The sequence below is a fragment of the Haemaphysalis longicornis genome, unplaced genomic scaffold (genome assembly GCF_048455015.1).
Source record: "Haemaphysalis longicornis isolate Haplotype H1 unplaced genomic scaffold, Haemaphysalis longicornis Haplotype H1 scaffold_8, whole genome shotgun sequence".
NCBI classification, from domain to species: domain Eukaryota; kingdom Metazoa; phylum Arthropoda; class Arachnida; order Ixodida; family Ixodidae; genus Haemaphysalis; species Haemaphysalis longicornis.
Genome location: NW_027526445.1, coordinates 163,118,678 through 163,144,632, shown reverse-complemented (window position 1 = coordinate 163,144,632; position 25,955 = coordinate 163,118,678). Strand labels below are relative to the sequence as shown.

At 47.7% G+C, this 25,955-nt stretch overlaps 1 protein-coding gene across 1 annotated transcript; it reads right to left on the bottom strand.

Annotated features, from left to right (window-relative positions):
- Positions 1-22,893: 22,893 nt before the first annotated feature.
- LOC144148559 (uncharacterized) lies at positions 22,894-25,599 on the bottom strand. Its single transcript, XM_077680077.1, has 2 exons — positions 25,350-25,599; positions 22,894-23,654 (listed from the first exon to the last, which is right to left on the bottom strand). Exons 1-2 carry the CDS (start codon positions 25,597-25,599, stop codon positions 23,413-23,415), a joined length of 492 nt encoding a protein of 163 aa, XP_077536203.1. The 3' UTR covers positions 22,894-23,412.
- Between the last annotated feature and the right edge of the window lie 356 nt (positions 25,600-25,955).

The following is a 25,955-nucleotide window of genomic DNA, read 5'->3' as shown; positions in this document are numbered from 1 at the left end:
CTGTACCGCGCCAGCCGCGGCGGGCCATGGCTCAACGGAACAAAAGAAGCGACAAGTGTTTTCGCTCATTGACATTTATTACTGAATAATAAACATACAAAGAGCATGCGGGCTAGCTAGTTGACGGCGAGGATCTAGTTCCTCGCCCGGGCAATTCAAGGGAATCGAGAGGTTCGACTCACCGCGACAACAGTAATCTCCGGGGCGCCTCAGCGCGCTCGCGTTTGCCTCGCTGGGACGCCGATGGCAGCCATTGTCGCCCTCCTTTTTGCCCGATCCTCGAAGGAAGGAGATCACCAGGCGCGTTCTTCCGCCTCGCTTCCCGAGCTCCCACCCTCCCGCTGCTTGCATCCCGCGCGCCCTCGCCGGCCACAAGACATCCTCCGGCGAGGAGGTATATCCCCCTCGCCGACGTCTCGCCAAGCAAGTTCCCGTGAGGAGCAAGCAGTGCGGCGAAGTCAAACGAAAGGGAACGCGCTAAGGTCGCGTTCCCACAAGGTAGAAGGCATCGATTTACAGGCCTCATTTAGCATGCCCACGGTTTTAAAGCAGAGCTTTCTACATCTATTATCCAGCGGTTTCGTCGCGGCGTCCACCGCAAGAAACTCCCAATCAGGCTGAATAAAACTACTGGCACCGCCAGGGATCGAACCTTGGACCAAAGAGAAGCGGAGCAAGAGCTCGTCGTCTTAACGACAGCTACGCCCACACGTGCAGAGGGGGGAGACAGACGCTGGTCTTGATTCGGTGGCTGTCAAGGGGGATGGTGCTTTTCGGAGGCGACACATCAAACAACAGTGAGGGGGAGACAATGAGAGAGACGACGAAGTTGCCGCGCATGCGCGGCGGCGTCCGCTGCTCTAGCCCTGTCGTGGCCGATGCTGCTGCCTTCGGGATGCCGCCATTGCGAATTCCAGGTACCGGCTCTCAGAATCTCTGGTTACACTCTTTGTATGGCCACGTGTGTGAATTCAAGAGAGAGAGAGAGAGAGGAATTTTATTGAAATGAAATAAACACAGAAAGGAAGTGACCTCGCACGGGCAATGGTTGTGGCTGTCGTTTACAGCTTTGCTTTCCAACCACCTTCACAGCATGGATTGGAGCCAATTTTCTATGGGTATTCATTTCAAAGCCCCTAGGCTTTCCCATTTTTCTGCGGAGAACTTACGTAGCACCCGAAGACATCTCTTCGCAGCGGACTATTTGCGTATTGTTGCCGGGCTACCTTAAAGAGGGTTTATAGCATGCCGGCTGAAGCACTTATTCGGAATTCTAGTTTCTGTTAATTTGAATGTTGGAATGTTGGCTCAAATTGGAAAAGTTGGTCTCACTGAGGATTTCAAGACCGAGCTGACGAAACAGCCTTCTCATGTTTTTGTCGCGGGGCAGTTTCCGGCACTCCTTCCTCCAATACGGAAACTGAGGAAGTTCAACTCAACGGGAAAGCTGTCGGAAGTGCGGAACAGTAATAGGGCAGTGTTTCCCTTGTGTGACTGTTGTGAGCACCTTGTTCTTATCTACAGTTTATTTCTATTTTGCTTTTATGTTTCCGGTGTTTTTTTCCTTTATTGAGCTTTTGCTGTTCTTTTTGTGTGTTCTACTTTTGTTTATCTCTCTTAATCAACTTGGAAGGTGTAACCCCTCACATGGGCATTCGCCGCTAAGCGAGGAACAACAGCAATCATCAGAGAAGGCTGCAGGAGACTCGCCTATGACGCGTAGGGCTGCCATTGTCCCTTCCAGTTCTTTCGTCTTTCAGGAGCTCAATGTAGCCCGGCCACTTCCGTGGGGACGTAAGTAACGCCGTCCACTGATCCGTTGTAGAGATGCCTCGTCCGCTGTCCTAGAAGTGCTCGTATCAGCTTTATTTTGTTTTCCGCTCCTCCTCATCGTTTTTCTCTCTTGAACTTGCTGGCTAATAATTTCTTCCGTTCCCCTATTTTATCTTACCTAATTGATTTTCACGGCTAAAGAGCATTCTTTTTGGGCAATCCTCGTAGGTGGCTACACGTAATTCGACTCTTATGACGCTCAATAACATTAGATAGGCGCCATCGCGGGCACGTGTATCGAAACGCTTCGCCGGGCAGAGAACCAACCTGACATGTGTGATGTCACTGCGCTATTCATTTGAGCGCCTGCTAACAGGAGCCCACCGTTCGGGTTCGCCGGCATCGATGTAGGGTACTGGCGCTGACTGCTTGGGTTCGAGCCCCAGGAGGCCTATCTCGTAATGTCTCTTTTTTTTTTTTTGCTTTTGTAATTGCTTATCTCTTTCTAAAATTTTTTAGAAACTCAAATCTACGTGTTGTTTTAGTTATTAATATTGATTTGGTATGTTTTAGGTCGCTTTAAGTTTGCGCCGCAGCCAATAACACCATTTAATTACGGTTCTGCATCGTGCGAACATACACGTCACGTGGGTGCTCTGTACAGCGAAACGTTCGGAAATAAGCATCCCGGGCCGATAAAGTGGCCTGGATGTGTGTTTTATACCAAATACCATGCGTCTTTTTTTAGCAAAAACGTCAACGACAATTCATACTTTATGTGGAAAACGAAAAACGATGTTTCGCCCCGGCGCCCATGGCGATAAAATGCTCAGCTGGGTTCGGCGACTCCGCCTCAACCAAAACCGAACAAAAACACACGTAGTTTTTTGTAGGACTGTACTTATTTCGATCCCAGTCAGTTTGCATTCGAAGGTATCTTTTCTACTCCCCCTAACTACAGACGAAAGAAAATTTTGTATAGGCCAGCAGACTTGTCTGCGCGGTCCGGTGTATAAACATGTGTTTCACTCCGTATATCCCAGACGGCACCGCCGTTCCAACTTGGTTGTACACCATACCATAGCAATTATCGTATTCATGCGATTAGTGAATGAACAGGTAAGTGTCCTCGCCTCACTTCCTACTCTGAGTTTTACGCGAAATATGACCTGCGTGCAAGCAGCATTCATATTTCCTCGTGGGTAAATGTCCATCCGACCCCAAATATGCTCACTTCAACTCTCAATAAAATTTCTCTCTCTCCTTCTCCTGTTTTCGCACACACCAGATGTTACGCAGTAGTATTTCATACTGGCTGACTATAAACTTCTGCCCAGTCCAACCGCCACTAGGTTAACAGGCCAACATGAAACGTTCACGAACATCGCAAATGCTATCAAACAGAACCACTACAAAATGAATGTGTTTGAATAAACATTGTAAAAACTATCAACAAAAGGGTATCACGGGGATAAAACTGGGCGCATCGCACGTAAGATGCTAGGTTCGAGTTTGAAAAGTCCACGGCGAACTCAAGTAGCCGGCGCTCACGGGGAAAGTTCGGTCGCACATTGTCGTGTTGTGGTTTCGGTGGCACAGCCCGCATGTGAGAGTTCGAGCTCAGCCTCGTTCAAAATTTCAGCCATAAAACCGTCCAGGTTGCACGCAAACGGAGACTTCACTTCCAGCTTGTCCTGGTCGACACTTTCGGAGACGGGAAAAGGCTCGAAGACGTCATCGCCAAGAACACCCGAACAGGCCAAGCTCGAGGTGCCAACGCCACCACTTGTAATCTCTTCAGGTTCTGAGGGCAGGGAGTGGCACCGCTTGTGTCGCGTCAGAGGAACACCTGCGAATGACATAAGACGCCATTTTGATTCCAAATCACCGCTGATGATGCTTAGCGGAGCTGTGTTAACAAAACCAATTCACGCATAGAACCCTACACTTGTCAAATAAATGAAAAACAATTATCACTATGATATTAGTTTATATAATGAGCAAGTAGAGAAGGTCGGAAAACGCGTCGGTCAAGTGTAAGAAATAAAGAAAATGCAGCAGGAGGAGGCAGTCAGTAAAAAAGGCTGACTTTCTAATGCGGAAGATATGGCTAACGAAATTTTTACAGCTTTTGCTCTCGATACTTGTTGGCAAATTCTATACGGTCTTTTATATATTAGTATTACTATGTAGCGGGCCGGAGCCCTTGTATTTTAGGTCATGTTTTGACAGAAATAGAAATTAATTTCACGAGAACATTCTAACTGAATGTCATTACACGGGGAATACACATCTATGATAAAATGAAAAGGCATGTGAGAGCACGGTGAGTTTAAAGCAAAACCTTTCTTACCTCCACGTAGGCTCTGTCGTTGGCGGTTGCGGGGACACGACGTCAAATCGACGCTAAGGGGCGTCGTCCGCTCTAGGCTTCTTCCTCGTGGGTGATGCAAGCAACCGATGTTCCGTACGCGGTAACGTCTCGATTTGTGTCTCCATCTCTTCGGGAAGTGGGAAACGCACGCGCCGTACTACTCCGGAAGGGTTGTCTTCGTTCAAGCGGACCTTGCGAGGTTGGCGGACAGCTGGACCTCCGACATCGTGGTTGCACGTTTCTTCAAACGACAAAGGCCACGTGTCGTCGACCTTGTGAACTTCAAAGGTTCTCACCCGCGCTTGTTTATCACTTAGAGGGTAAGGGTATGTGACGTCAGGGCCCACACTCACCCTTGTAGCACACCCTCGCTCCAAGTTAGTCATTCGGCCTTGAACGCTACCCAGCCGCGTTCCCTGACTGCTACAATATTATCTCCCCCACATCTTTTCTAAGAAAGGCCATGTCTTCTTCTTTTCGTACCAGTATGTGAGAGTAGTCAGTGATGGGGGCAGATTTTTTGAAACTACCGAAACTACCGGGAGCATGGCCAATTGCTTGATATTTATTGGCGGCAATGTAAAAACGCCCGCTTTCACAACCTAACGAGAATTGATGCTCACGCATCCTAATGCCTTAAGAGTAAATTTAAGAGCCTCCTAAAAATTCACTTTAGTTTTGTTTTTGCTGGCTCCAGCCGTCTCTTATCTTAGCTTGGTAATTATGCGACATAATGCATTACGTAATACCAAAGCCTTTAATGAAAGCTAGTCCTAAGTTGTTCGAGAGTTGTTGCAAGCTATTGAAAGAGTTGTTGACAGCTAATAAAAGGTATTGAAAGCAAGTTGGTGAAAGCTAGTCCTAAGTGTTTCCGAAGTGCTGTTGGCAGTAATAATTTTACGGCAAAGAATTACATAATTTCTGCTTTTTTGTGGGAAGTGTTATGGTAACATCTTTCAAAATATTGTAAATTTTAACACGTAATCTAGTAAAGTCCAGAGGCACTTTCCCGCGGTAATTTGTCTAAAAATTTCTGTTGTTGTCAATGAATATTTCACTCACTCTAGCTTTTTTAAAATTACTATCCACAGGTACACAGCTTTCAAATAACATGTGCCTGACTCACCTTGAGAATTTACACACGCCGGCTTTCTTTAGTCATCCTTGCGGCTAAAGAATTTCAAGGACATCTCAATGACATTTCCTCAATTCCCCATCTCCCCTACGCCCTTTTCCCTGTGTAGGTGGTACCACCTGGACGCGCCGGCGTCGGAACAATGTTCAGGGGCACCCAGACAGTTTATCGAACGCCGTTTTACGGAACGCCGTTTCGACCAGGGAATGTCTCTAAACCGAAATGTCGAACCCTTATCAAATCGGCAGGGCCCCGTTTTATCAAAAATGGATCATTTGGCTCGGGTGCCTTAATATTTTCAAGGAGTTCTAATACCACTTTGTCGCTACTTTCAGACCATGCATTTTGGGCGTAATGAAATTAATTGGAAGAAACTTCGCTGACTAAAAGAAACTGCAAATATATCCGGCACCACTCTTCACCTTTCGGCTTCTGGTTTGGTAGCAGGTGCTCGATTTTGTTTCTAGGAGTTTCATGCACTTGCTACGCATGGTTTAGGGCACATCTCACACCTGGATGCGACGTGCCCACAACAATGAGAAAGCGACTGTTGCCAGGTGCCTATGGCTTTGCTACCTCGTGGCTGCACTGCAGCTACCAATAGCGGGGCAAGCCACAATTGCGGAGAAAATCGTGGCGGTGTTCGAATCACAACGCTGCAGACGTGCGCGTCTTACCGACAATGCTGGTAATTCTTTTCGAACATTGCAAAATTAGGCGCCACACCGCTGTGGGAAGTCATTGTTGGTCATCTGATCTCTGGAAACAAACACAAATACCTGGAACTTGGAAAAAGCCTTGGTTAGGTGACGTACTTCACGCATTCTTCGATATGTCAGGAACACAATCCCTCACACAAATACTAGGTACTTCGAAAAAGCCTTGGTTAGGTGACATAATTCACGCCTTCTTCGATATGGCAGGAACACAATCCCTCAAGTAATTTGACCAAGCTCGAGATACCGGCGTCAGTTGATTGATTGATTGTGGGGTTTAACGCGCCGACGCAACGCAGGCGATGAGGCGTGCCGTAGTGGAGGGCTCCGGATTAATTTTGACCACCTGGGGATCTTTATCGTGCGCCGAAATCTCGTACACACGGGCGTTTTTGCTTTTCGCCTCCATCAGAAAAGCGGCCGCCGCGGCCGGGAATCGAACCCGCGATCTCGTGCTCAGCAGCGCAACGCCTTAGCCACTGAACCACCACGGCGGGTACCGGCGTCAGTTGCGTAAAGTGTCTGCAGTTCGTTTTTTTATGTCGCCTAAACATATTGTTTTGGCAATATTCTGATATTGGTGGCGAAAACAGCCTCCTTGCACGTATTGCGGAAAATCCTGGAAGGGACTCCGTCTCTGGATCTTCGTAGTGAGGGTGCATCCGGTTTAAAGATAAAAATCTTGGTTATTCTACTCATGCGCAAAAGCCTGCGCCGGAAATAGAACCTAAAAAAGGTGGACCATCGCTAAGATCCGAAGTATTTCTTCCAAGGACATTATCAAATTGATGGACCTTTTTCTTGAACAAATAAATGTTTCCTCCATTTTTTAGGGTCCTGTGCAGAACGCAAGTAAGAGAAACACCAGCCGGTCCCCAAACTGCTTCACATAATGAGAGCTGTACAATTGGTAAACATGGGGCACAGTTGTGAATGTGCCGTAGAATAACAATCGGTGACTGTAAAGAAACCGCGCATGGACAAACATCACAAACTGAGATTAATTCAGTAACCCTCCGTGGTGGCTCAGTGGCTAAGGCGTTGTGCTGCTGTACACGAGGATGCGCGTTCGATTCCCGGCCGCGGCGGCTTCTTTTCTGATGAAGGCGAAAAGCGATTACGCCTGTGTGTACGATATTTCGGCGCACGCTACACATTCCCAAGTGGTCAAAGTTATTCCGGAGCCCTCCAATACGGCGCGCCTCATCGCCTGCGTTGCTTCGGCGCGTTAAACCCTACAATCAATCATTCAAAAAGCCATATTAGCTAAGTAGTTATGAATAACTTGGTCTCCAAGGTACTCTCGGTTTTCGAGCATAGTAACCGCCGCGGTGGCTCAGTGGCTAAGGCGTTGCGCTGCTGAGCACGAGGACGCGGGTTCGATTCCCGGCCGCGGCGGCCGCTTTTCGATGGAGGCGAAAAGCAAAAACGCCCGTGTGTGCGATATTTCGGTGCACGTTAAAGATCCCCAGGTGGTCAAAATTAATCCGGAGCACTCCACTACGACGCGCCTCATCGCCTGCGTTGCGTCGGCGCGTTAAGCCCTACAACCAATCAAACAGTTTTCGAGCAAGTGAACATCACAATCCCATTCCGCCTGGCGATGATCTCTTGAGGTGAAGGAACATGTCTCCGACCATTTTGAACCTATGGGCAGCAACTAAGCTGCTTAGTTCAAACGACTTTGGAAGTTGTTTTAGATGCAGAGCATCTGATTCACTCGCCTTGTCCCTCCGGCGTCGTCGTCGTTGTTGTCGGCGTTGTCCACCCCTCTGCCATTCTCCTCGCCGCGCGAGCTGCGCTCTCCGCCGCTCACCCCCTCTCCTCTCCGATAACGAACACTCTCTCGCGAGGGGCATTGGATTGGATTTGATTTGATTGGATTGGATTGGATTGGATTGGATTGGATTGGATTGGATTGGATTGGATTGGATTGAATTGGATTGGCTTGGCCTGGCTTGGCTTGGATTCGGTTGGATTGGATTTGGATTGGATTGGATTAAAGTGGGTTGTGTTGGATTGTGTTGCGTCATAGCCGCGACAGACGCGCTGGGGCCGGCGCATGTGCAGTACTCTCTCTTCCGCGGTTTCCTCTCCTTCGGGCGCGCTGCGCATATAACCGGTGTGCCGTTCTCCGGCGAAGCAACATCCACGCTTGGCTCAAACACCTAGAGTCCACGCCGCTTTACAAGTACGCCAACGTCGTCATCGACTGGGACCAGCTTACGCAGTCCCCTCAACGTTATGCGCGCTATAAAACGCGTTCCCTTCGCCGCTCCGCCGATGCGTCGCATCTACAGAGGGGTTCCCGCGAGGGGAGGTGGGAGTTTTTTTGTTCTCCCAATCACCTTTCACAGCGTATCTCGTATGGCTTTAACCTATCGTCCCCTCGATTACAGCGAGCTCGGGAAAAGGGCGTTACATTTCAAGATATTTGACCAACCTGATTTTACGGAAGGCACTCGATGAAGTCTCCGGAACCAAAGTTCAGGTTACTTTGACGCGGTTTGGCTTAGACCTATGCAGTCTTCAGGAAAATGCGTAGAGCATTTTTGCTAAGGCAGCAGACGAGAGATTCCACCTCGTGCTACGACGTTGAACGCTGCATTTGACCTTAACTGGGATTTCTAGGTGATTTGCGGGTTTATTCTTGGCGTGCAAAGCTTGGCAAGCAAGAACAGGAGGATGCAAGAAGCGCCCTGCACTGTGCTTTACTTTTGGCTACATTTTTCGCCTTGTACAGTTCACAACAGGTAACTAAATAAGTCACAGCGTTCTTTGGGCCAAAACAGGATGTGCAGTTACATACAAAGCACTATGATTAACACCGGAGCTGTGGTAGCTGTTATAATGTGTTACGCGTACTGCGTAACGCATTAAACGTGCCAAGAAAATGCCGATTGCTCATGTACGCGCGCCTCGTGGCAACCGCCAAGCGTCCCCGGCACGCACAGTGTCTCTAGCAAAAAAAAAATAAAAAAAATGGCGAGAACTTGAGGAGCGAACTAGTGCCGACCGCTCATGAGTGCGTGCCTTGTGGCGACCGCAAAGCGTCCCCGGCTCGCGCAGTGGCTTTAGCAAAAAGAAATATCGGGAAAATATGCAGAAGTGCCTCGCGTTCCCTAGCAACCAAACGACGCCACAGCTAGCACAGCACCTGCTTCACGGAACCTCGACGCGACTCCAGGAACTCCACGCATGCGTCGTGTACGTGCGCGCCGCCGCTGCGCCTCAGCTGTCGTCAAGCGCTGTAGCTCATGCAATGCTTGGCATGAGGAGCACGACGATTCGATGCATACGACGATGACTACTACTAGTACAGTACAATGCGATGACGGAACATGTAAATAAACAGTTTCAAGCTTGTACAAATAAGTGGTTATGTGTCCTTCAGCGCTCACGTAGAAAGAAATCCTGCAGCTTCGCTATGGTTCAAGCCTTGCGCGACTTAGTGCAAGCTTCGCCAGTTTTTTTTTTTGAGAATGTAAAGGGTTAGCAAGTTTTAGGAAAGTGTGCTGCATGGCCAATTACCGCACTTTCACATTTGTAAGAAATGTGGGATACAAAGTTTGAAGGCAACAATAGGACAAAACGTACTTCAGTGTTATAGAGCGAAATATATACTACGCAATATCTCTGAAGGTCATTCATCGCATCGCAATGACCTTCAGTCACAGGTGCACAAGCTGCGCCTCTCTTATCGCTTCGCTTGTTCAGAGCTTTGCCGCGGGGATAAAAAAGTGACTAGGCGAGGGTGAAATGGCTGCCTTTACTGCGCCTCATCGTCCGGCTTCGAGCGGCCCACTTGTGCTTGCTGTTCGGCGCAAGCGAAGCACGTGACCAGGCGAGGGTATAGGAAATAGGCAAGGGTATAGGCAGGGTATAGGGTATAGGCAATTGATATAGGAAAACGTTGTACCGACTGAGTTTAAAGAAACCAAGACAAGAGAAACACACGACGCGCGCGCACATAAAAGCGCTGCTTTGCTAGCGCCTGCTTCCTCAATATCGCCACTGATAGCGCGTTCCGGAACTGCGTTGTCTGGGAGAGCCCTAAGGCGCAAGCGATAGGATGAATCCAATAATTGAGTAGATGTAGCTAAACGGGAGGCTGCGAATCCTTGAGATAAGATAAAATTCCACGAAACATTACGCGCATATTCTTTGATTTAACCATGTTTGATAACCTGACCAATCTTTCTACCCCTGCTTGTTTTGTTGTTTTAGACACACGCGTTTGCATCCATTGGCCTCTATGTAAAAGCGAAACCAAGAAAGCAGATGTGAGAGACAACTAAATGAACAAAAAATTGGCACGCAGAAGGATAACTGCGAAATATTTCTTTAATCGTTGTTCGTTCAGGAAGCAGTACATTCAAAACAAAATTTATCTGCGTCTGTTCTGTTCTGCTCGAGAGTATGAAAAATAACATCTTGAACACACCGTGTGATCATTTGAAAATAAAGAAAAGAAGGCTGTATACGTTATCACACATCGTTTTTCTTGTGGCAATGAACAAATATTTGTGTGCTGAATCGCGGCGGCCGCTTTTCTGATGGAGGCGAAAAGCAAAAACGCCCGTGCGTACGAGATTTCGGCGCACGTTAAAGATCCCCAGGTGGTCAAAATTAATCCGGAGCCCTCCACTACGGCGCGCCTCATCGCCTGCGTTGCGTCGGCGCGTTAAACCCCACAATCAATCAATCATTTGTGTGCTGAATTTCGTTGCCTCTTTCAAACTGTACAAGGCACAAAATAAAATTGAGAAATCAAGCACAGTAACGTGCTGACTTTTTGCCGTCCACCTTCGTTCCTTGACCTCACTCCGCCCAACCCCCCCCCCCCCCCTTTGTCATTTAAGCATGAAGTCTGAGATGAACACGGTGTTGCAACCGGGCGGGAGCACCCGATCCGTTCTCCGTGGCCTCCAACATACGATGGGTAGCGTGTAAGCGTGTATGGTGCGAGCGGCCAGCCGCTGTTGCAGCCGTGAAGAGAAGTCCAGAGCAGTAGGATAACGTAACTGTTTACTTCATAGCGAGAGGTGAGCCGAAGCCAAAAAAAAACATACAATGCCCTGACGGGCGAGGTTACAATACAGGACTCGAGCAGAGCGACCGCATAGATTCGCTGCTCAGACAGGAATGAATTTCAGCGTTTGTGCTGCTTCTATATCCAAAAAAATGCCCCCAAGAGTAACACGCCACGAACATCACAGACACCCACACGCTCTTTCCATAGTTCGTGAGTCATCCATGGCTTCGTCCCATGTGGCGTCCGAGAGGGGGGAGAGAGTGTCCTTGAAAGGTGCCGGGGTCGCGCTATCGAATGTTGATCGTCCGATAGCGAAACCTCTGAGCCGGGGATGTCAAGGGGGGACTCACCGACCCGCAGGTGCCTGAAGGGTGTGGCGAACGTCGTGAAGAATGCTGGGCGTGCCGCTGGCAGCCGCCGGAGGCGCGTTGCAAAGCGAGGTGACAGACCCGGCATGGCAAGACACGAAAGTACGATTCACCGACACGCGGGCGCACGTGGTCGATTCCCACGTGGTGGCTGATGCGGGAAAATACGGCGGTGTTGGCCGATTCGTAACAACGGAAATACACCGATAAATAAAGAATACGACTGAATGTGGCATGTCACTTTCCAAGAACGCAGTGCAGGTTCGGGCATGCTGCCTGTGTCCTCAGAACGATCGCAGAACTGCCTTCTCGAATGGGCGCCCTCGAAGCCAAGTTGGTCAAGACACTGCGAACGCTTAGCAGCTCTCAGGTAAACCACGTCCAACAAACCGCGACATTTTACCACGGCCGGTGCATTGGGGCCTATTGGGGCGGTTTCACCTGTACAGCGAAAGGGGGGTGGAAGGGAGGGTTCCGAAATCTTTTTCGAAGACCCCAACGCCTAAGTCGGGTTTCTTCAGCTGGCCGTCATAGATTGTCAAGGAGAGTTAGAGATGAATTTCTGAAAGCCAAGTTTATTGACAGTGCCACACGCAGCGTGTAAAATGAAGTATCCGCTCTTTTCAGCCCCTACAGGTGGCGCTGCGAAAAACGGCAATGGCGGAGGAGACGGTGATCGGGCCCCGGTAGCAACATGCGTGCCAGCATCAGTAGCGGCCTGAAAGCCCATTGCTCCGCTTGAAACGACTACTTTCTTGAAAAATAAACCCATGCATGCGTTGCTGATCGCGAGAAAACATTCTATTTGTTCCAAGGTGTCCGCTGCGGTGGAAAAAGCGTTGTGTGAGGCAATCCGCTGGGCATGGCTCGACCGCACGGAAGTAGTTTGAGCACAACCCCACCTCATTGGGCGAAGAACGTGGTACAGAATGTGCAACGCTAAGTTTTGGGACATTATTGCAGTGTACGTCACCGCAGTGTACGTTTTACTTTGGGCGTGTTCGTTTGTTTCCGTGTGTACAAACTAAGCAGAAGCCAATGCGCACCATGCGCGCGCGATATGTGCGTGTCGCGGTGTTTGGCTTGGGTGTAGTAAAACCTAGTTATGACATTGAGCAGTAAAACGGTGAAGACGAGGCACCCATTACGTCATATCAAGTTGTATACAAACGAACCAGTTAGCATTATATGAAAAAAAAAATATTGTACGCCCACGTATTTACGCGTGCAGGGAGCATAGACTGGCGTGTGACATTGAAGTGTACACTGTTAAAATACAGGCAGTGCTTTACAGGTGCGTTTCTGGCTTGTGATAATTAATTTAAGAGAAATCTCCTGGCTGAAATTACGTTATGTTGACTTGACGGCGGGTAAGATTTTTAAGTGCATCGATGCTTATTACCAAAACGAAAACGGGAGCTACCAAATGCACTCAAGAGCTCGCTTTTGACCTACCAGACCCATTTACAATATTGTCATTCCTGAAACATATTGCTCCGTCACAATTATTTATATATTTAGTCATTAATCAATAAACGCATCCCGACATTCGCTTCTCGCGTTCGTGTACGTGCAAAAAGTTGTAATTTGTTTAATTTGTTTGCGTGCAAACACAAGGGGATTGGACAGCCTTTGCTACTTATATGTTTGAAAGCAGTGGAATTGAGCCAATTTAACAACAGATTAGCGAATACCGGCAGACAATTTATGCGGCAGTAAATGTAAATAGTACCCGAAAAGGACGATCACAAGGTTATACAAAAAGCCTACAAAATAGGCGTCCTCGCAGCAAATAACTATTAAATGTGGCAGCCGTAATTCAGTAAAGAATAATGAAGGCCACACGTTCGCACGCGTGGGTCCGAAAGACTTCCGTTTTTCTCCGTAGCAGACACCGATGAGTCCCAAAACTCTTTGTTAGTTTACCTGCAGCTTCTATAGCTTCAAGAAAGTTTAGAGAATACGAACACTCGTTTAGCCTATATTTTCCGATTATTTATACGGCATTGTCGATTACTATATTTGCGATTTCTATTTTCCTTTCGCTTCTGCGAGCCCCTCTCGTCCTCTCGTCCTCTCGTCGCATGAGAAAGCGTCAGCATAACTTGTTGTCCAGTTGGTGAAACGGGTATCCAGACGCCGGGCCTGTGAATCAGCCAAGACACTAGTCATTCGGATATTTTCGGGAAAACTCCCCTCCAGGTCGTACTCCTTTCACATACTGGCACCAAAAAAGCACCACACGCATTCCGGGAAGAGATGTGGGGGGAGATAATATTGTAGCAGTCAGGGAACGCAGCCGGGTAGCATTCAAGGTCGGATGACTAACGTGGCGCGAGAGTGGTGCGAAGGCGAGGGTGTGCCGTGACGTCACATATCCTTGCCCTCTAACTGATAAACAAGTGCTAAGGCACGTCTCCTGAAGTTGACTAGACCAACGACACTTCACCTTCGTTGTTGTAAGGAACGTGCAGCCATGTCGTCGCAGGTCCAGCTGTCCGTCAACCTCGGCGACTGTCCGCCAACCTCTTTCAAGCGAAGTTGCCTTCGCTCGAATGGAGGCAACTCTTCAAGACCGGCCCGGCGAGTACGCTTCCTACTTCCCGAAGCGCCGGAGAAGAGAACTTGGGCGGAACATCGCCTGCTTGCATCAAGCAAGAAATGTGGAGCGGGCGAAGCGCCTATCGACGACGACACGCCGTGTTTCCGCAAGCGACTTGGTCCGAGGGGAGGTAAGAGATGTTACGTTTTAAACTCATCCTGCTCCCACGTGTATATTAATTTTATCATGGAAATCGGTACTTGCTGTGTAATGACATTCAGCTAGGATGCTTTCATGAATTTCATTGCTATTTGTGTGAAAACATGACCTCCAATGCAAGGACTCCTGCCCGATATACAGTAGTGCTCATATATAGCGCGCATATCGTGAAGTGTTTGTTAAGAACTGCAAGCAGTATCAACAGCAAAAGCTGCAAAAACATTGTTACCCATATCTTTGACACTACAAAGTCAATCCGTTTTTCTTTAAGACGGTCTCCTCCTACTGCCTTTCCTTTATTCCCTCCGCTTGATCAACGTGTCTTTCAAACCTTATTTTCGCGAAATACTTTTGCGTTTAATATAGTGAGGATTCTTGCACTGATATTTACAAGTGTCGGTTTCTTTGCGCGAATGTACTGTGTTAAAAAAAGCAGCATGAGTTTGGTTTGGTGAAGGTGAGTGCTAACCCTGCCTTCTCCCATTGTACGCAGGTGTCGAGCTAAAGCGATTCAAGCGGTGCCACTTCCAGCCCTCGGAACCTGCGCTTTCCCCGGCTGGTGTTGCAAGCTCGGGTGTGGCGTGTGAAGGGGTCGTCGGCAATGACGGCTTCGAACCTCGTCTGAAGTCCGAGAGCGGCTTCCCGAACAAGCCACAAGCGGAGTTTTCCTCTGTCAGCAACCTGGACGGATTTATGGCCGAAATCAAGAACGCGACTGACATCGAACTCTGACCTGCGCGCTGTGCCGCGTGACTGCAATACGGCAAAGTTCGACCGACCTCGCCTTGTGGGCACCGGCTGCTTAAGGCCGCCGGGGTTTTTTGAGCCCGGTCTTAGGGCGTCGGGATTTGTTGAAAGTTTTATCTCTGTGCCGCCCCGCATTAGCATATCACGCTCTTTATTGAAATACATTGTCTCCTTATGTGTAAACTGTGTTTGCTCACAAGTATTATTATCTACAAGCGGCTTGTTATATTGTCTGGTTAGGCTGGCTTGTTCGTCTGATTAGTTGTTTAGTATCCTTACGTGGTGCATGGCTGGACATGCCGGAATTGGAATAACTCGAAACCTACACGCTGAACAAGTGAATACGACACAGTGCGAGAGAAAGAGGGAGTGAGTACATAAGTCTACTTAAAACGAACGCCTGTAGAATGCGGACCTTTTAATTTTCTTTCACGCCTTGGTGACAATTTGTGATTCCTCGAATTATTTTGGCTGTTTGGGTGGCGTTTCTTTCCATTATGTTTAGGAACTCTCTATTTTTTAGGACATTTTGAATAAGTAAACCAAGTACCCGGACGCGCAAGACCTCTGGGATAGGGTGTTCTTGAACGTGTAGCTTAATGTTTGGCTTCTGCGGTTTACGGTTTGTGGTGATAGCAAAAGTAACTCTGACTTAGAAGGTGAGCATGAAAGTCCTGCTTTGGCGACCTCTTCGACCACTACCTGTATGCCTTGCTGGAGGACTTCCTCCATATGCTCGTCCCTGCCTCTGTTTGCCCAGAGCGTAATGTCATCAGCGTATAGGCTATGGTAAAATAAATGGATTTGGCTAAGTTTTTGTGTGAGTGGTAGAATGACCAGATTAAACAGAAGTGGTGATATGACCGCTCCCTGGAGTGTGCCGCGACCCCCTATGCCGATGGCGACAGTGCGAGAGACCACGCCTTGGGGGGGGCCGCCGGGGATTTTTTTTTTTTTTGCCTGGTATTATGGCGTCGTGCTCTGTTGAAAGTTTAATCGCTGTGCTGCTATTTATTGTCATATCACACTCTTCATTGAAATGAATTGTCTCGATTTGTGTAACCCGTGTTTGCTCACAACCATTATGATTTACATGCGGCTTGTTATACTGGCCGATTCGGTTGGCTTGTTCGTGTGATTGGTAGTTTAGTCTCCTTCAATGGTGCATGGCTGGGCATGAAGAATTGGAATAACTCGAAACCTCCCCGCTGAAAAAAATTTACACCATCTTCCCGCGAGGGGAACCATGGGGTAGATCCAACTCATCGGGGGTTGCCGTTGCGTTTCCGTTATGTTAGCGATGTCAGCGTGTGGATTGCTGTTGTGTATCCTATTTACGCAGCATGTTCACCCCCGATGCGTCGCATCTACCCCATGGTTCCCCTCGCGGCCAGATGGTGTAAATTTTTAACCAAGCGCAAGCTGCGCGCTAACGCACAGCTGGCACGGCGACGGGAGCGAGCGCAAGCTGCGCGCTGACGCACAGATGGCGCTGCGGTGAGAGCGGCGGAGCGCGCAGCTGCCGCGGCGATGAGAATGGGGGAGGGATGCGGACTACGCCACGACAACGACGCGGGACAACGCGAGTTAAAGAGATGCGTTGCATCTAAAATGTTTGCTCCGGTGAAAAAGGTTTGCTGGGCGTCTGCACGTAATATCTCTTATACAGCATGGCCACGTGTCGGCTCCCTTCCTCGCCAATGTCTAAAACTCAGTAAAGCACTTCTCTGGGCTAGTTAGTTCATTTAAGACTTACGCTACACTCATTACGCTGATTAGGCTAACGATTTTCGGACGCCGACCAAGAAACAGACAACTCGAACGGGAAAACGCGACTCGCAGTTTCCGTTCGCGTTGTGTGTTTCTTCGTCTCCGTCCGGTAATCGTAAGCCTTACCAGAGCAAACAATTTAACCTAAGGCCAATGTCAAAACCGCCATTCTTCTGCCGTCCCTGTCAAGTAACTATCATATCCCCTATCGAATTTAAACGCTGATCCTCTCCCGCTCTTCCCCTGAAGGATGCAATGAAGGCTTGCTTGGTTCAATTTTCCCGCGTTTACACTTCTTGCCGTCACGTGTTTTGACAACGAGCGTCCCTTTCTCCGCTTCTTAATTTTCTTCCTGTTTGAACAGCCCCACCCGAAATCTTTAAGTGCTTGTTTTTTCATCCCTCTCTTCAACACCGTTTTTTTTTCGGCGCAGTTCTATCATTTTCTGCGCTAAAGCATAATCGAACGTGTGTGCTAGCAAATAGTAGAACGCTCGTATGTGCTCAAATTTTGTATGTGCCGCGTATGTGCTCCAATTTTGCTTCAAATATGTTTGGAGCTTGGTTTACGCTGAATAATAAGAACCTGCTTGACCCATTCCAGCAGATTCAATATTTTGGAACGGTCCTCCCTTTACGTATTTTGTGATTAAACATTCCTTCGTTAAGGCAGGGTGAAAAATCTTGTGACAAACAGACGCACGTTTTTCCCTTGTAGGTAGTCCAAGAAGGAGTGTCGTCTCCAAAAAACATTCGCCATTGCACTCCGCGATGAAGAATGACTTGTGAATCTGAGGTGACAGAGTACGTTGCACCAAGATACGAGCCTACTTATTATTTTGATCGGTGGTAACCTGGGAAAAGAGGTATGCAGACATATCTATTGTCTTTGTGTTCATGCATGTGAATTCAGGCAGGCGACTGCTTCTGCCCGAGGAGTCGGACGAAACCGGATACGCGTAACTTGCCCGTAATTGTGGGAAAGCGGACGGGGAGGAAATAAGGCATGCAAACGCTTGCAACAAGGACCCAGAGAGGGTGGTGAGAGCGAAAAATGGCTGACTCCGATCGCATGGAGACAAATCTTTGGAATTAAAGCAGTTATAGACCAAAGTAAAAGCAAGCAAACCCGTACACACACACGATTGCTTCGTGCTATGAAACTATATGACAAAAGTCCGAAGGAAACTGGAGTGCTTTTGCATTCGAGTGCTTTTGCATCCGCATTAAAAATTCCCAGTACCGTTGCGATGAACAGCTTCGCTGCAAAAAGTCATGGACTATCAGTGAACAAATGTAAGGTATTGCTACAATCACTGCACTCGTGAGTGATTTGTCATTACGATACTAATCGCAGCGTGTTAATGTGGGAAAGCGCCCAGTTCGTCGAAGCATTTGCCGGCGCACAAAGCGTTACAACTATGAATGCGGCCCTTAACAACAACTTCGGCTGAGCAAACCGCGTCTTCGCTCTTTGTGAAGAATTACACCTGAATTCTGAATTTTATGCCATTTTTCCTTTGCGAAGATACATAATAGCCAAATTGTGTAAATGCACATCACACGCGTCGTTAGAGAATGTGCACGTACTTACTTTTCTCATCATTTGATAGAAGTTGTTAAAACATTTATTGTTGCGTAGTTGCCATTGGTGGGGCTTGAGTCTTATATTAGCAGATAAACATGCCGTGTCCGCTACCCTCTCGACGAAGCCGGTGTACTGACACCAGATGAAGATTTTCTGAAGTTAACACCTCGACTGTGAAGCAACTCATTGGTACCAATAAATGAAACTCGGCATAATCACTGAGTCGCCCTAGCTACCAATTGCCCGATAATTGTTTAGGTGAAATTTATACCTACAAAGAGAAGTGCCCGACTGACTGACTCATCCACGCCCAGCCAAGACTGCGGGGTCATGACACTTTAAATTTCGCGAGTACATTTGTGATATAGCGTAGGGTCTCACTAAGGCGGGATTTTCACGAAATGCAAGGTAACCGAGGTCCTCGAGGAAGACGCGGAGGAAGGAAGGTAACCGAAATATTGCAGCTTCGAAATGGTTCAAGCCTTGAGCGACTTGGTGCAATCTTCGCCAACCTTTTCTTTTGTTATATTTCTCAATTAATGTGTCAAGATCTAATTAATACTACGTACTGCCGAGCCGAACGGAACGGCAGCGGATGTGATTATCACTGTCCACGTAATACTTTGCATATGGCGGACAATAAAACAAATATTTCTTGTTTACCATTTTAGAAGCCCATCTTTTTTGCCTGTAGTCCTTCACTCCTGCTTTCTCGTATTTTGCTTCAACATAGAGGCAAATGGGTGCTTAAAGCACTCGTATAGAAATATAATGACCATGGGCAAACAAACATTGAAGTGACAGTTTTGCAATGTTTGGCTTTCATAACTCCACTGTTTCGTCATAATTAGCGTGCTCTATGTTCTAATGTGGCTGTTTTATTAGTTGCTTACAACTGTACATAAAATTAGGTAGAACCATGACGCCTTGGTCACGCACATTTATTAACCCTAATATTTACGCCAACTTTTATAGCAAATTTGCGATCAGGAAACAAAAAAATTACCAGATAAAGTATCTATAAAGTTGGTGGAAAGTTGAATCAAATCGGCTACTTTCCATTGCAACTACAGCATCATTTCCGCGCAAACATCTGGCCCACGAAATACACACCCTGCATACACAGGCTGCAATATGCTTCACCAGGTCATGTTACAGTGGCTAGTTGGACATTGTGGGGTGAATGGGAATGTGGCGCCCGACGCAACAGCTTGCGCGGCCCACACCCAATCTAGTGTCATCATCCCGATTCCTTTCTCAGCTTTCTACGGGGCTCAGCTTTCTACGGTGTGCTAAGCCGCCAGAATTGCAGACATACTGTCCGGCTTAATCACAGGCGTAGAAGTTGGAATTTGATAGAACGGGGTGGCAAATATTTAAAGTGCACCCCCTCACCGCCCTTTCTTTTCCATTCTAGGAGTTAGTGGGAGGGTGAAGTGACCAGCCCAAGGTCGAGAATAAAGCAGCGATAGGTCACGGCTTTCTGGAATCAGAAAAGGTGAGCCTCCCTTTTGACGGCCAAGCTGAATGTGCCAATGATTCCATAAATTTTTTGTGTCCTTCAACAAATCTGCTGCACCAAAATCCCTGCGACAAACCCATTGTCTCAAAAGCTCGCCAGAACGCGGCTGTATCACACATTTTCCCTGAGCAATCGCTGGACAATTTGTCGCTAGGGCGACTATCATTACGTCGAGTTTCATCTATTGGTATCAATTGTTTAATTCACAGTAAAGGGTAAACCGGTTCTCTCTAACCGGTACTCACCTACGGGGCAGAAACTTGGAGGCTCACTAAGAGGGTTCAACTTAAAGTGAGGACGACTCAGCGCGCAATGGAACAGAAGATGATAGGTGTAACATTCAGGGACAAGAAGAGAGCGGAGTGGGCAGGGAAAAGCGCGTGTTCAGTACATATTAGCAGCAATTAAGAATACATGGACGTGGGCAGGGCAGGGCATGCATTGCGAAGGCAAGATAACCGTTGGTCTTTAAGGGTAACAGAGTGGATCCCTAGAGAAGGCAAGCCTTGCAGGGGGCGGCAGAAAGTTAGACGGGCAGACGAGATCAGGAAGTTTGCGGGGATAAATTCGTTGCAGTTAGCACATGACCGGGACAATTGGAGATTAATGGGAGAGGCCTTTGCCCGGCAGTGGCTGTAGCCGGTCACACACGCATGTGCAGTTTCCAGGTCCAGGGCAGCGACGTCGCCGGAGCGTCGTAAAGACAAGATTCAGCGCTCGTATTGAGTGGTATGGGCCTCATGGTCCTCACTAAATTTACTACACTTTAGAGACTAACAAAACAGAGCCGCATTCATTACGCCACGAATGTTGTCGGGGCGCAGTTTTCGCTTGTCAATCTATTCCCGACGATCGACACGACAATATATCTCTTGCAGTTATTAATAAACTGATCTGTTTCTGTTCTGTATCATACAGAGGAAACGCCCGTATTTTGCAAAGCAGAAAAAGATTCCGTTTGACGTGTAATGGAGAGAGCATCCGTATACTGAGGGACGGAGCGCACTTCCATTAATTTACGGGTGTTTTCTTTGTTCTTCATCAAACGGAACACGTATCTGTTTTATTACGGCCATCTGGTCCGTAATTTGTCCGTAAAATTACGGATTGTGTTTACAGTGTGCACTGGCCGAGGTTGAGCAGTTTCGCGTGGCACCCGGAGAGTTGTGCTGCGCATGCACGAGGAGCAGTGATGTCACACGACCCACAGAACGTTGCTCGCTTCCCGGCGTCTCTCACACACTGCCTGTTCCCAGCGTGTTCGCGGACCTCCGTACCGCACGTGGCATCCCGGTCCACTTGATGTTCATGTGAGGGGTGGCCAGGTGTGCAACCGATGGCTCGTGCGTCGCATCAACACCGGCGTGCGCCTGTGGAACCAGCTTAGCTCTGGGGTGATTGGTGACGCTGCGCCAGAGCCGCTTGATAAATATACATGTGTCACATAATGCGTATACCGTGTGTGTGTCATTGAAGCAGCAGTAAGCATAATAATCAAGCTAATCCTAGACAACCAGGAAAGCTAAGAATAACCAGCTGAACCTTAGCTCATTATACGGATATTCTGGCATAGCCGAGCTAAGCCACTTCTATTTTTTTTTCTTAGCTCTGAAACCGACATACAAATCAGGGTCGTCCAACTGCAGCCAAATGGGCCACTCGCGCTCATGGGATGCAGGCCGCCATCTAAGTGGGAGGAATATCGGATGACTCCCACTTCCCTGTCCCTCTTTCACCCAGTTTTTTTTTTTTTGGCAAAATCAAGTTATTATCATGATCGCTATCACTTACATGCTTTCTCAAAGACTTGCCTCTGTAGCCAGCGTCGGCCGTGTCGACGTTCTCCCCGCCCTCGCTTTCCCGTTGGACCAAGTGCTTGCACGCATGGTTTCCTGCCCTTCCGCTTCTCTGTGATGACTGGTACGTCGCGCTGTCCGTTTTTTTCTTGCTACTCAGGGCGGCGATAGTCATGCACGCGAATGCGCGCACACTCAACCAAACTGACTGAACAATAAATGTGTGCGCTTACCCTCCACAACCAGGGCGACCCCCGATCAGCACAATATACGAGTTCACACCTTTGTTCGAATCACAGAGTCTCCGCTGGTCACCCACCCTCACCGAATGGCTAATATTTCATTAATTACGATAGTCCTCCTTCTACTACATAGAAGCGAGAACTTTGGTCTCTCTGTCAGACGATTCAGCCGCCCGGAATAAGAGGAAGCGTATTTTGAACACGAGGTGTGTCAGGGCCGCACAGCGCCAAAATACTGGAGGGATCTGAAAGTCGTATCGGGGAGGATTGGCACACCCGTAGCCATGTCTCCAATTATCCGTTGTTGCTCCTAACTAATGCGGAGGCCGAGGTGACCTCTCCCAGGCAGAGTGTCTTCTTACGTGAAGCATTAGCGCTGGAGTTTATTCTTTATATGCGTGGTCGCGTTTGACAACCATGGTAGATTTTTTTTCTTTTTGCTAAAGCCACTACGCGAGCCGGGGACTCGCCGGTAACCACGAGGCACACGCTCACCAGCGCTTAGAATTTTCTTCGTATTTTTGTGCTGCAACACCGAACTTAAAGATTGTACAACAGCTCCGATGTTAAAAAGGCGGCCGCAAGCAGCGTGAACGCAGGATATTTGAGTTGAGCAAACCTGAATTGCATCCTTTATGCGAAAAGCGAGAGCGGTATAATTATAAGAGTTTCATGGGAGAGAGGGAAGTTACGGGACAGGGGCGGCAGAAGTCTGTCGTTTGGATATTTGCAAGCAACGAAGCAGATACGGGATCGTAGATTATAAGAAGAGATATCACTCACAGGTCTCCAGCGACTTTTTTTTTTTTTTTCAGCGGGTACGTTTATAGTCCTCCTAATTCGGGCATGCGCAGCCGTGCACAGCTGTCGCAGTCTATAGATAACTGACCAGAAAAAGAACAAGCCAACCTAACCGGCCAACGTAACAACCTGCATGTGTAACGAAACACAGGCTCCCCAAAACAGAACTATTTATTTCCACAAACAGCGTGACATGACAACGTTAAAAGGGTATCACAGGGATAAAACTTCCGACAGGGCCAGAATGCTTAAAGGGACCCTGCAACACTTTCGATGAGCGCTTTCACTCTTTCCTTGGCGTCTGGAACTACCGCGAAAGCTATAGTTATCGCGAGCACGGAGCGGCACTGCGTGATTTGCTCGCCGCACCAGATACGCCTTCCATTTCTGCTTTGTTTTTGTGGCTATATTTTTAAAGTTGGTATCGAAAAGCGTTCATTGCTGCAACTGAAGGAATACCGGCCAACAGCCGCTACATGGTCTCAGTGACGTATTTTGAGCAGTCGAAGAACGCCAAGACAGGGAAAGGGAGAAAAATCGTTTGAGGGAGTTTAAAAGTTATCTGATGAGCATAGAGCAGTAATTTTTGGCCTAATCAAAGTACTGGATGTTTTGGGTGACTTCGTTCTGCAAGCATTTAAGATTTCAAAAAAGTTGAAAAAGTGTTGCAGGGTCCCTTTAAGACCTGGTTCAAAGAATCCACGGCGGCTACCAATAGCCGGGGATCACAGGGCAAGTTCTTTCGCACATTGTCGTGTTGTGGTTGCTGTGGCACAGTAAGCACGTCAGAGCTCGAGCTCAGTCGCGTTCAAGATTTCAGCCATAAAACCGTCCAGGTTGCAGGGAGATGGAGACTTCACTTCGGGCGAGTCCTGGCCGCCACTCTCGGAGACGGGAAAAAGCTCGAAGCCGTCATCGCCGAGGGCACCTGCACAAGCCAAGGTCGAGGTCCCAACGCCATCGGTTGTAGTTTCTTCAGGTTCTGCGGGCAGGGAGTGGCACCGGTTGTGTCGCTTAAGAGGAACACCTGCGGACAGATGGGAGGCGCTATTTTCAGCACAAACCTCCGCTGATGATGCTTAGCCGTGCAGTCTTAACACAACGAATTTATGCATATAAGCCTACACTTGGAAATAAAGGGGAAACAATCCTTACTATATTATTTTACTGTTTCTGTTTTTTTTTTTTTTTTTTTACAGCTTCATAATTTTGTGACCGCCTGCATTTTTGTAGTGTATAATGTCCTTATACGGGCGAGATAAAACTCTCTTATCGCCCTTTACAATCCTGAGTTTTCAAAAGAACAACAACTTGCTTTCTGCGCTTTGTTGAAGATAATTTTGGCTACGTGTGTACAAGATGTTTTCTATTAAGTTGTATTGCGCATATCTGTATTTCTTCCCACCAGCAATGTTAACATGTGCAACTTCAAATGCCCTTCTTTTAAAGACGAGTCTTTCTTGGGCTACTTAAGCCCCGAAATTTTGGTCTGTGTCTGTCTGTCTGTGACTCGATTCAGCCACCCGGCCAAAGTAAAACAAGGCCTGCGCAATAGTCTTATATAGTCACAGCCAAATCTACCCGTCTTAGCCAGGTTTACATGTTCATACTTGTCAACATTTTTGAAGAAGAACAAGACATTACGCAAATATAACACAACAAATTAATAAAGAAGTGATATTTGCAGTGTTCCTTTATGAAAAATCATACATGCTTGATTTTTGAGAAATTAAATACTTCATCAACTGCAAAAAAAAAATTCACTCCGCCGTCGCCTGCTTTCGCCCGCGCCACTATAGGTTCTAGCGCCATTTTAAGAATTCAAGCGGCAACAGTTACAAAAGGTTCCACTGTCTGCTTGGAACGCACGTGGACTAGGGCAACGCTGTTCTGTAAACGTTGAAGTAGGATGCCTTGACTCACGCGCGTCTCCGCAGTACGGCAGCGTTGTCATCGAGACACCCAGCCTGGAGCAGTGGAACGCGGAAAATTTAAAATGATTTAAGCTAACCTTTGGCGTATTTACCTTGGGAGGAGCGCGATGCAAGAAGAACGACATAAGAAGTGAGCGGGAAAGCCAAGGGAGGCATTTACTTGGCAAAAGCCTATAAAGACTATTGTCTTTTGTCGACATTTGCAACGAAAGAAGCAGATACGCGGTCAATTTTTTTGTACGTTCTCGTCTTTTTCTTTTTACTGACATATTACGTATTATTTGTTGCTCCGCTATTAGTTCATCGAAGTTTGATGTTACCTTACAATTTTGTCGCGACACTCACCCTTTGTTACCCCCCTTACACAATGCCCTGCAATAAGGGCCTGTAAGAAATTTTTAAATAAATATATAAATTATACGCAAGTAAAAAGGGTTAAGAAATACTTTGTCCGAGTGTTAGAAACAAAGAAAATGCAGTAGGAGGAGGCAGTCACTAAAAAATATGCTTACTTTGCAGTGTCAAAGATATCGTCCACAAACTTTTTACAGATTTTTCTGTCAATATTTTTACAGTACTTAGTAGTAACCTTACGATGTTTTTGGTATATTAGTACTATTGCGCACTTGGCATGAGCACTTCTATTTTAGGCCATATTCGGGCACAAATAGTAATGAACTTCAGGGAAACATCCAAACTGAATGTCATTACACACGAAATACAGATTTTTACGATAAAATTAAGACACATGTGGGAGCACGGTGAGTTTAAAACAATACATTTCTTACCTCCCTTCAGACCACATGGCTGGCGCTTCCGGGAGCACGACCAGTCGTCCACGGTTGATGCATCGTCCGCTGCACGTTTCTGCCTCCTGGGCGATGGAAGCAGCCGATGTCCCGCACGGGGTCTCGTCTCAGTTTGTGGCTCCCGCTGTTCGGGAAGTCGGAAGAGCCCGCGCCGTGCCAATCCAGAAGGGTTGCCTTCGTTCAAGCGCAGCTTTTCGAGGTTGGCGCACAGTAGAACCTCCGTAAACATGCTGGAACGTTTCTTACAACAATGAAGGCGAAGTGTTACCGACCCAGTGAACTTCAAGGGACAGCCACCGCCAGGGTTACCAGATGGCCCGACCAAAACCCGCCCAATCACCAAGTGGAATTCACCCAAATCTCGTCCGACGCAAAAAAAAAAAAAAATCCCGCCAAGTTCGGACAAAAAGTCGCGCAAATTTTTGAACACTTTAAAAGGTACATTTAAGGTCAAACTTTTTAGGAATTAAAGGAGATAACCTTGTAGTTACGTAACAGGCAACGATCCAGAAAACTAAAACACCTGGGCCATGTGGCACGCTGTAATACAGAGCTCGTTCACACGGACATTCATATTTCGCCTCC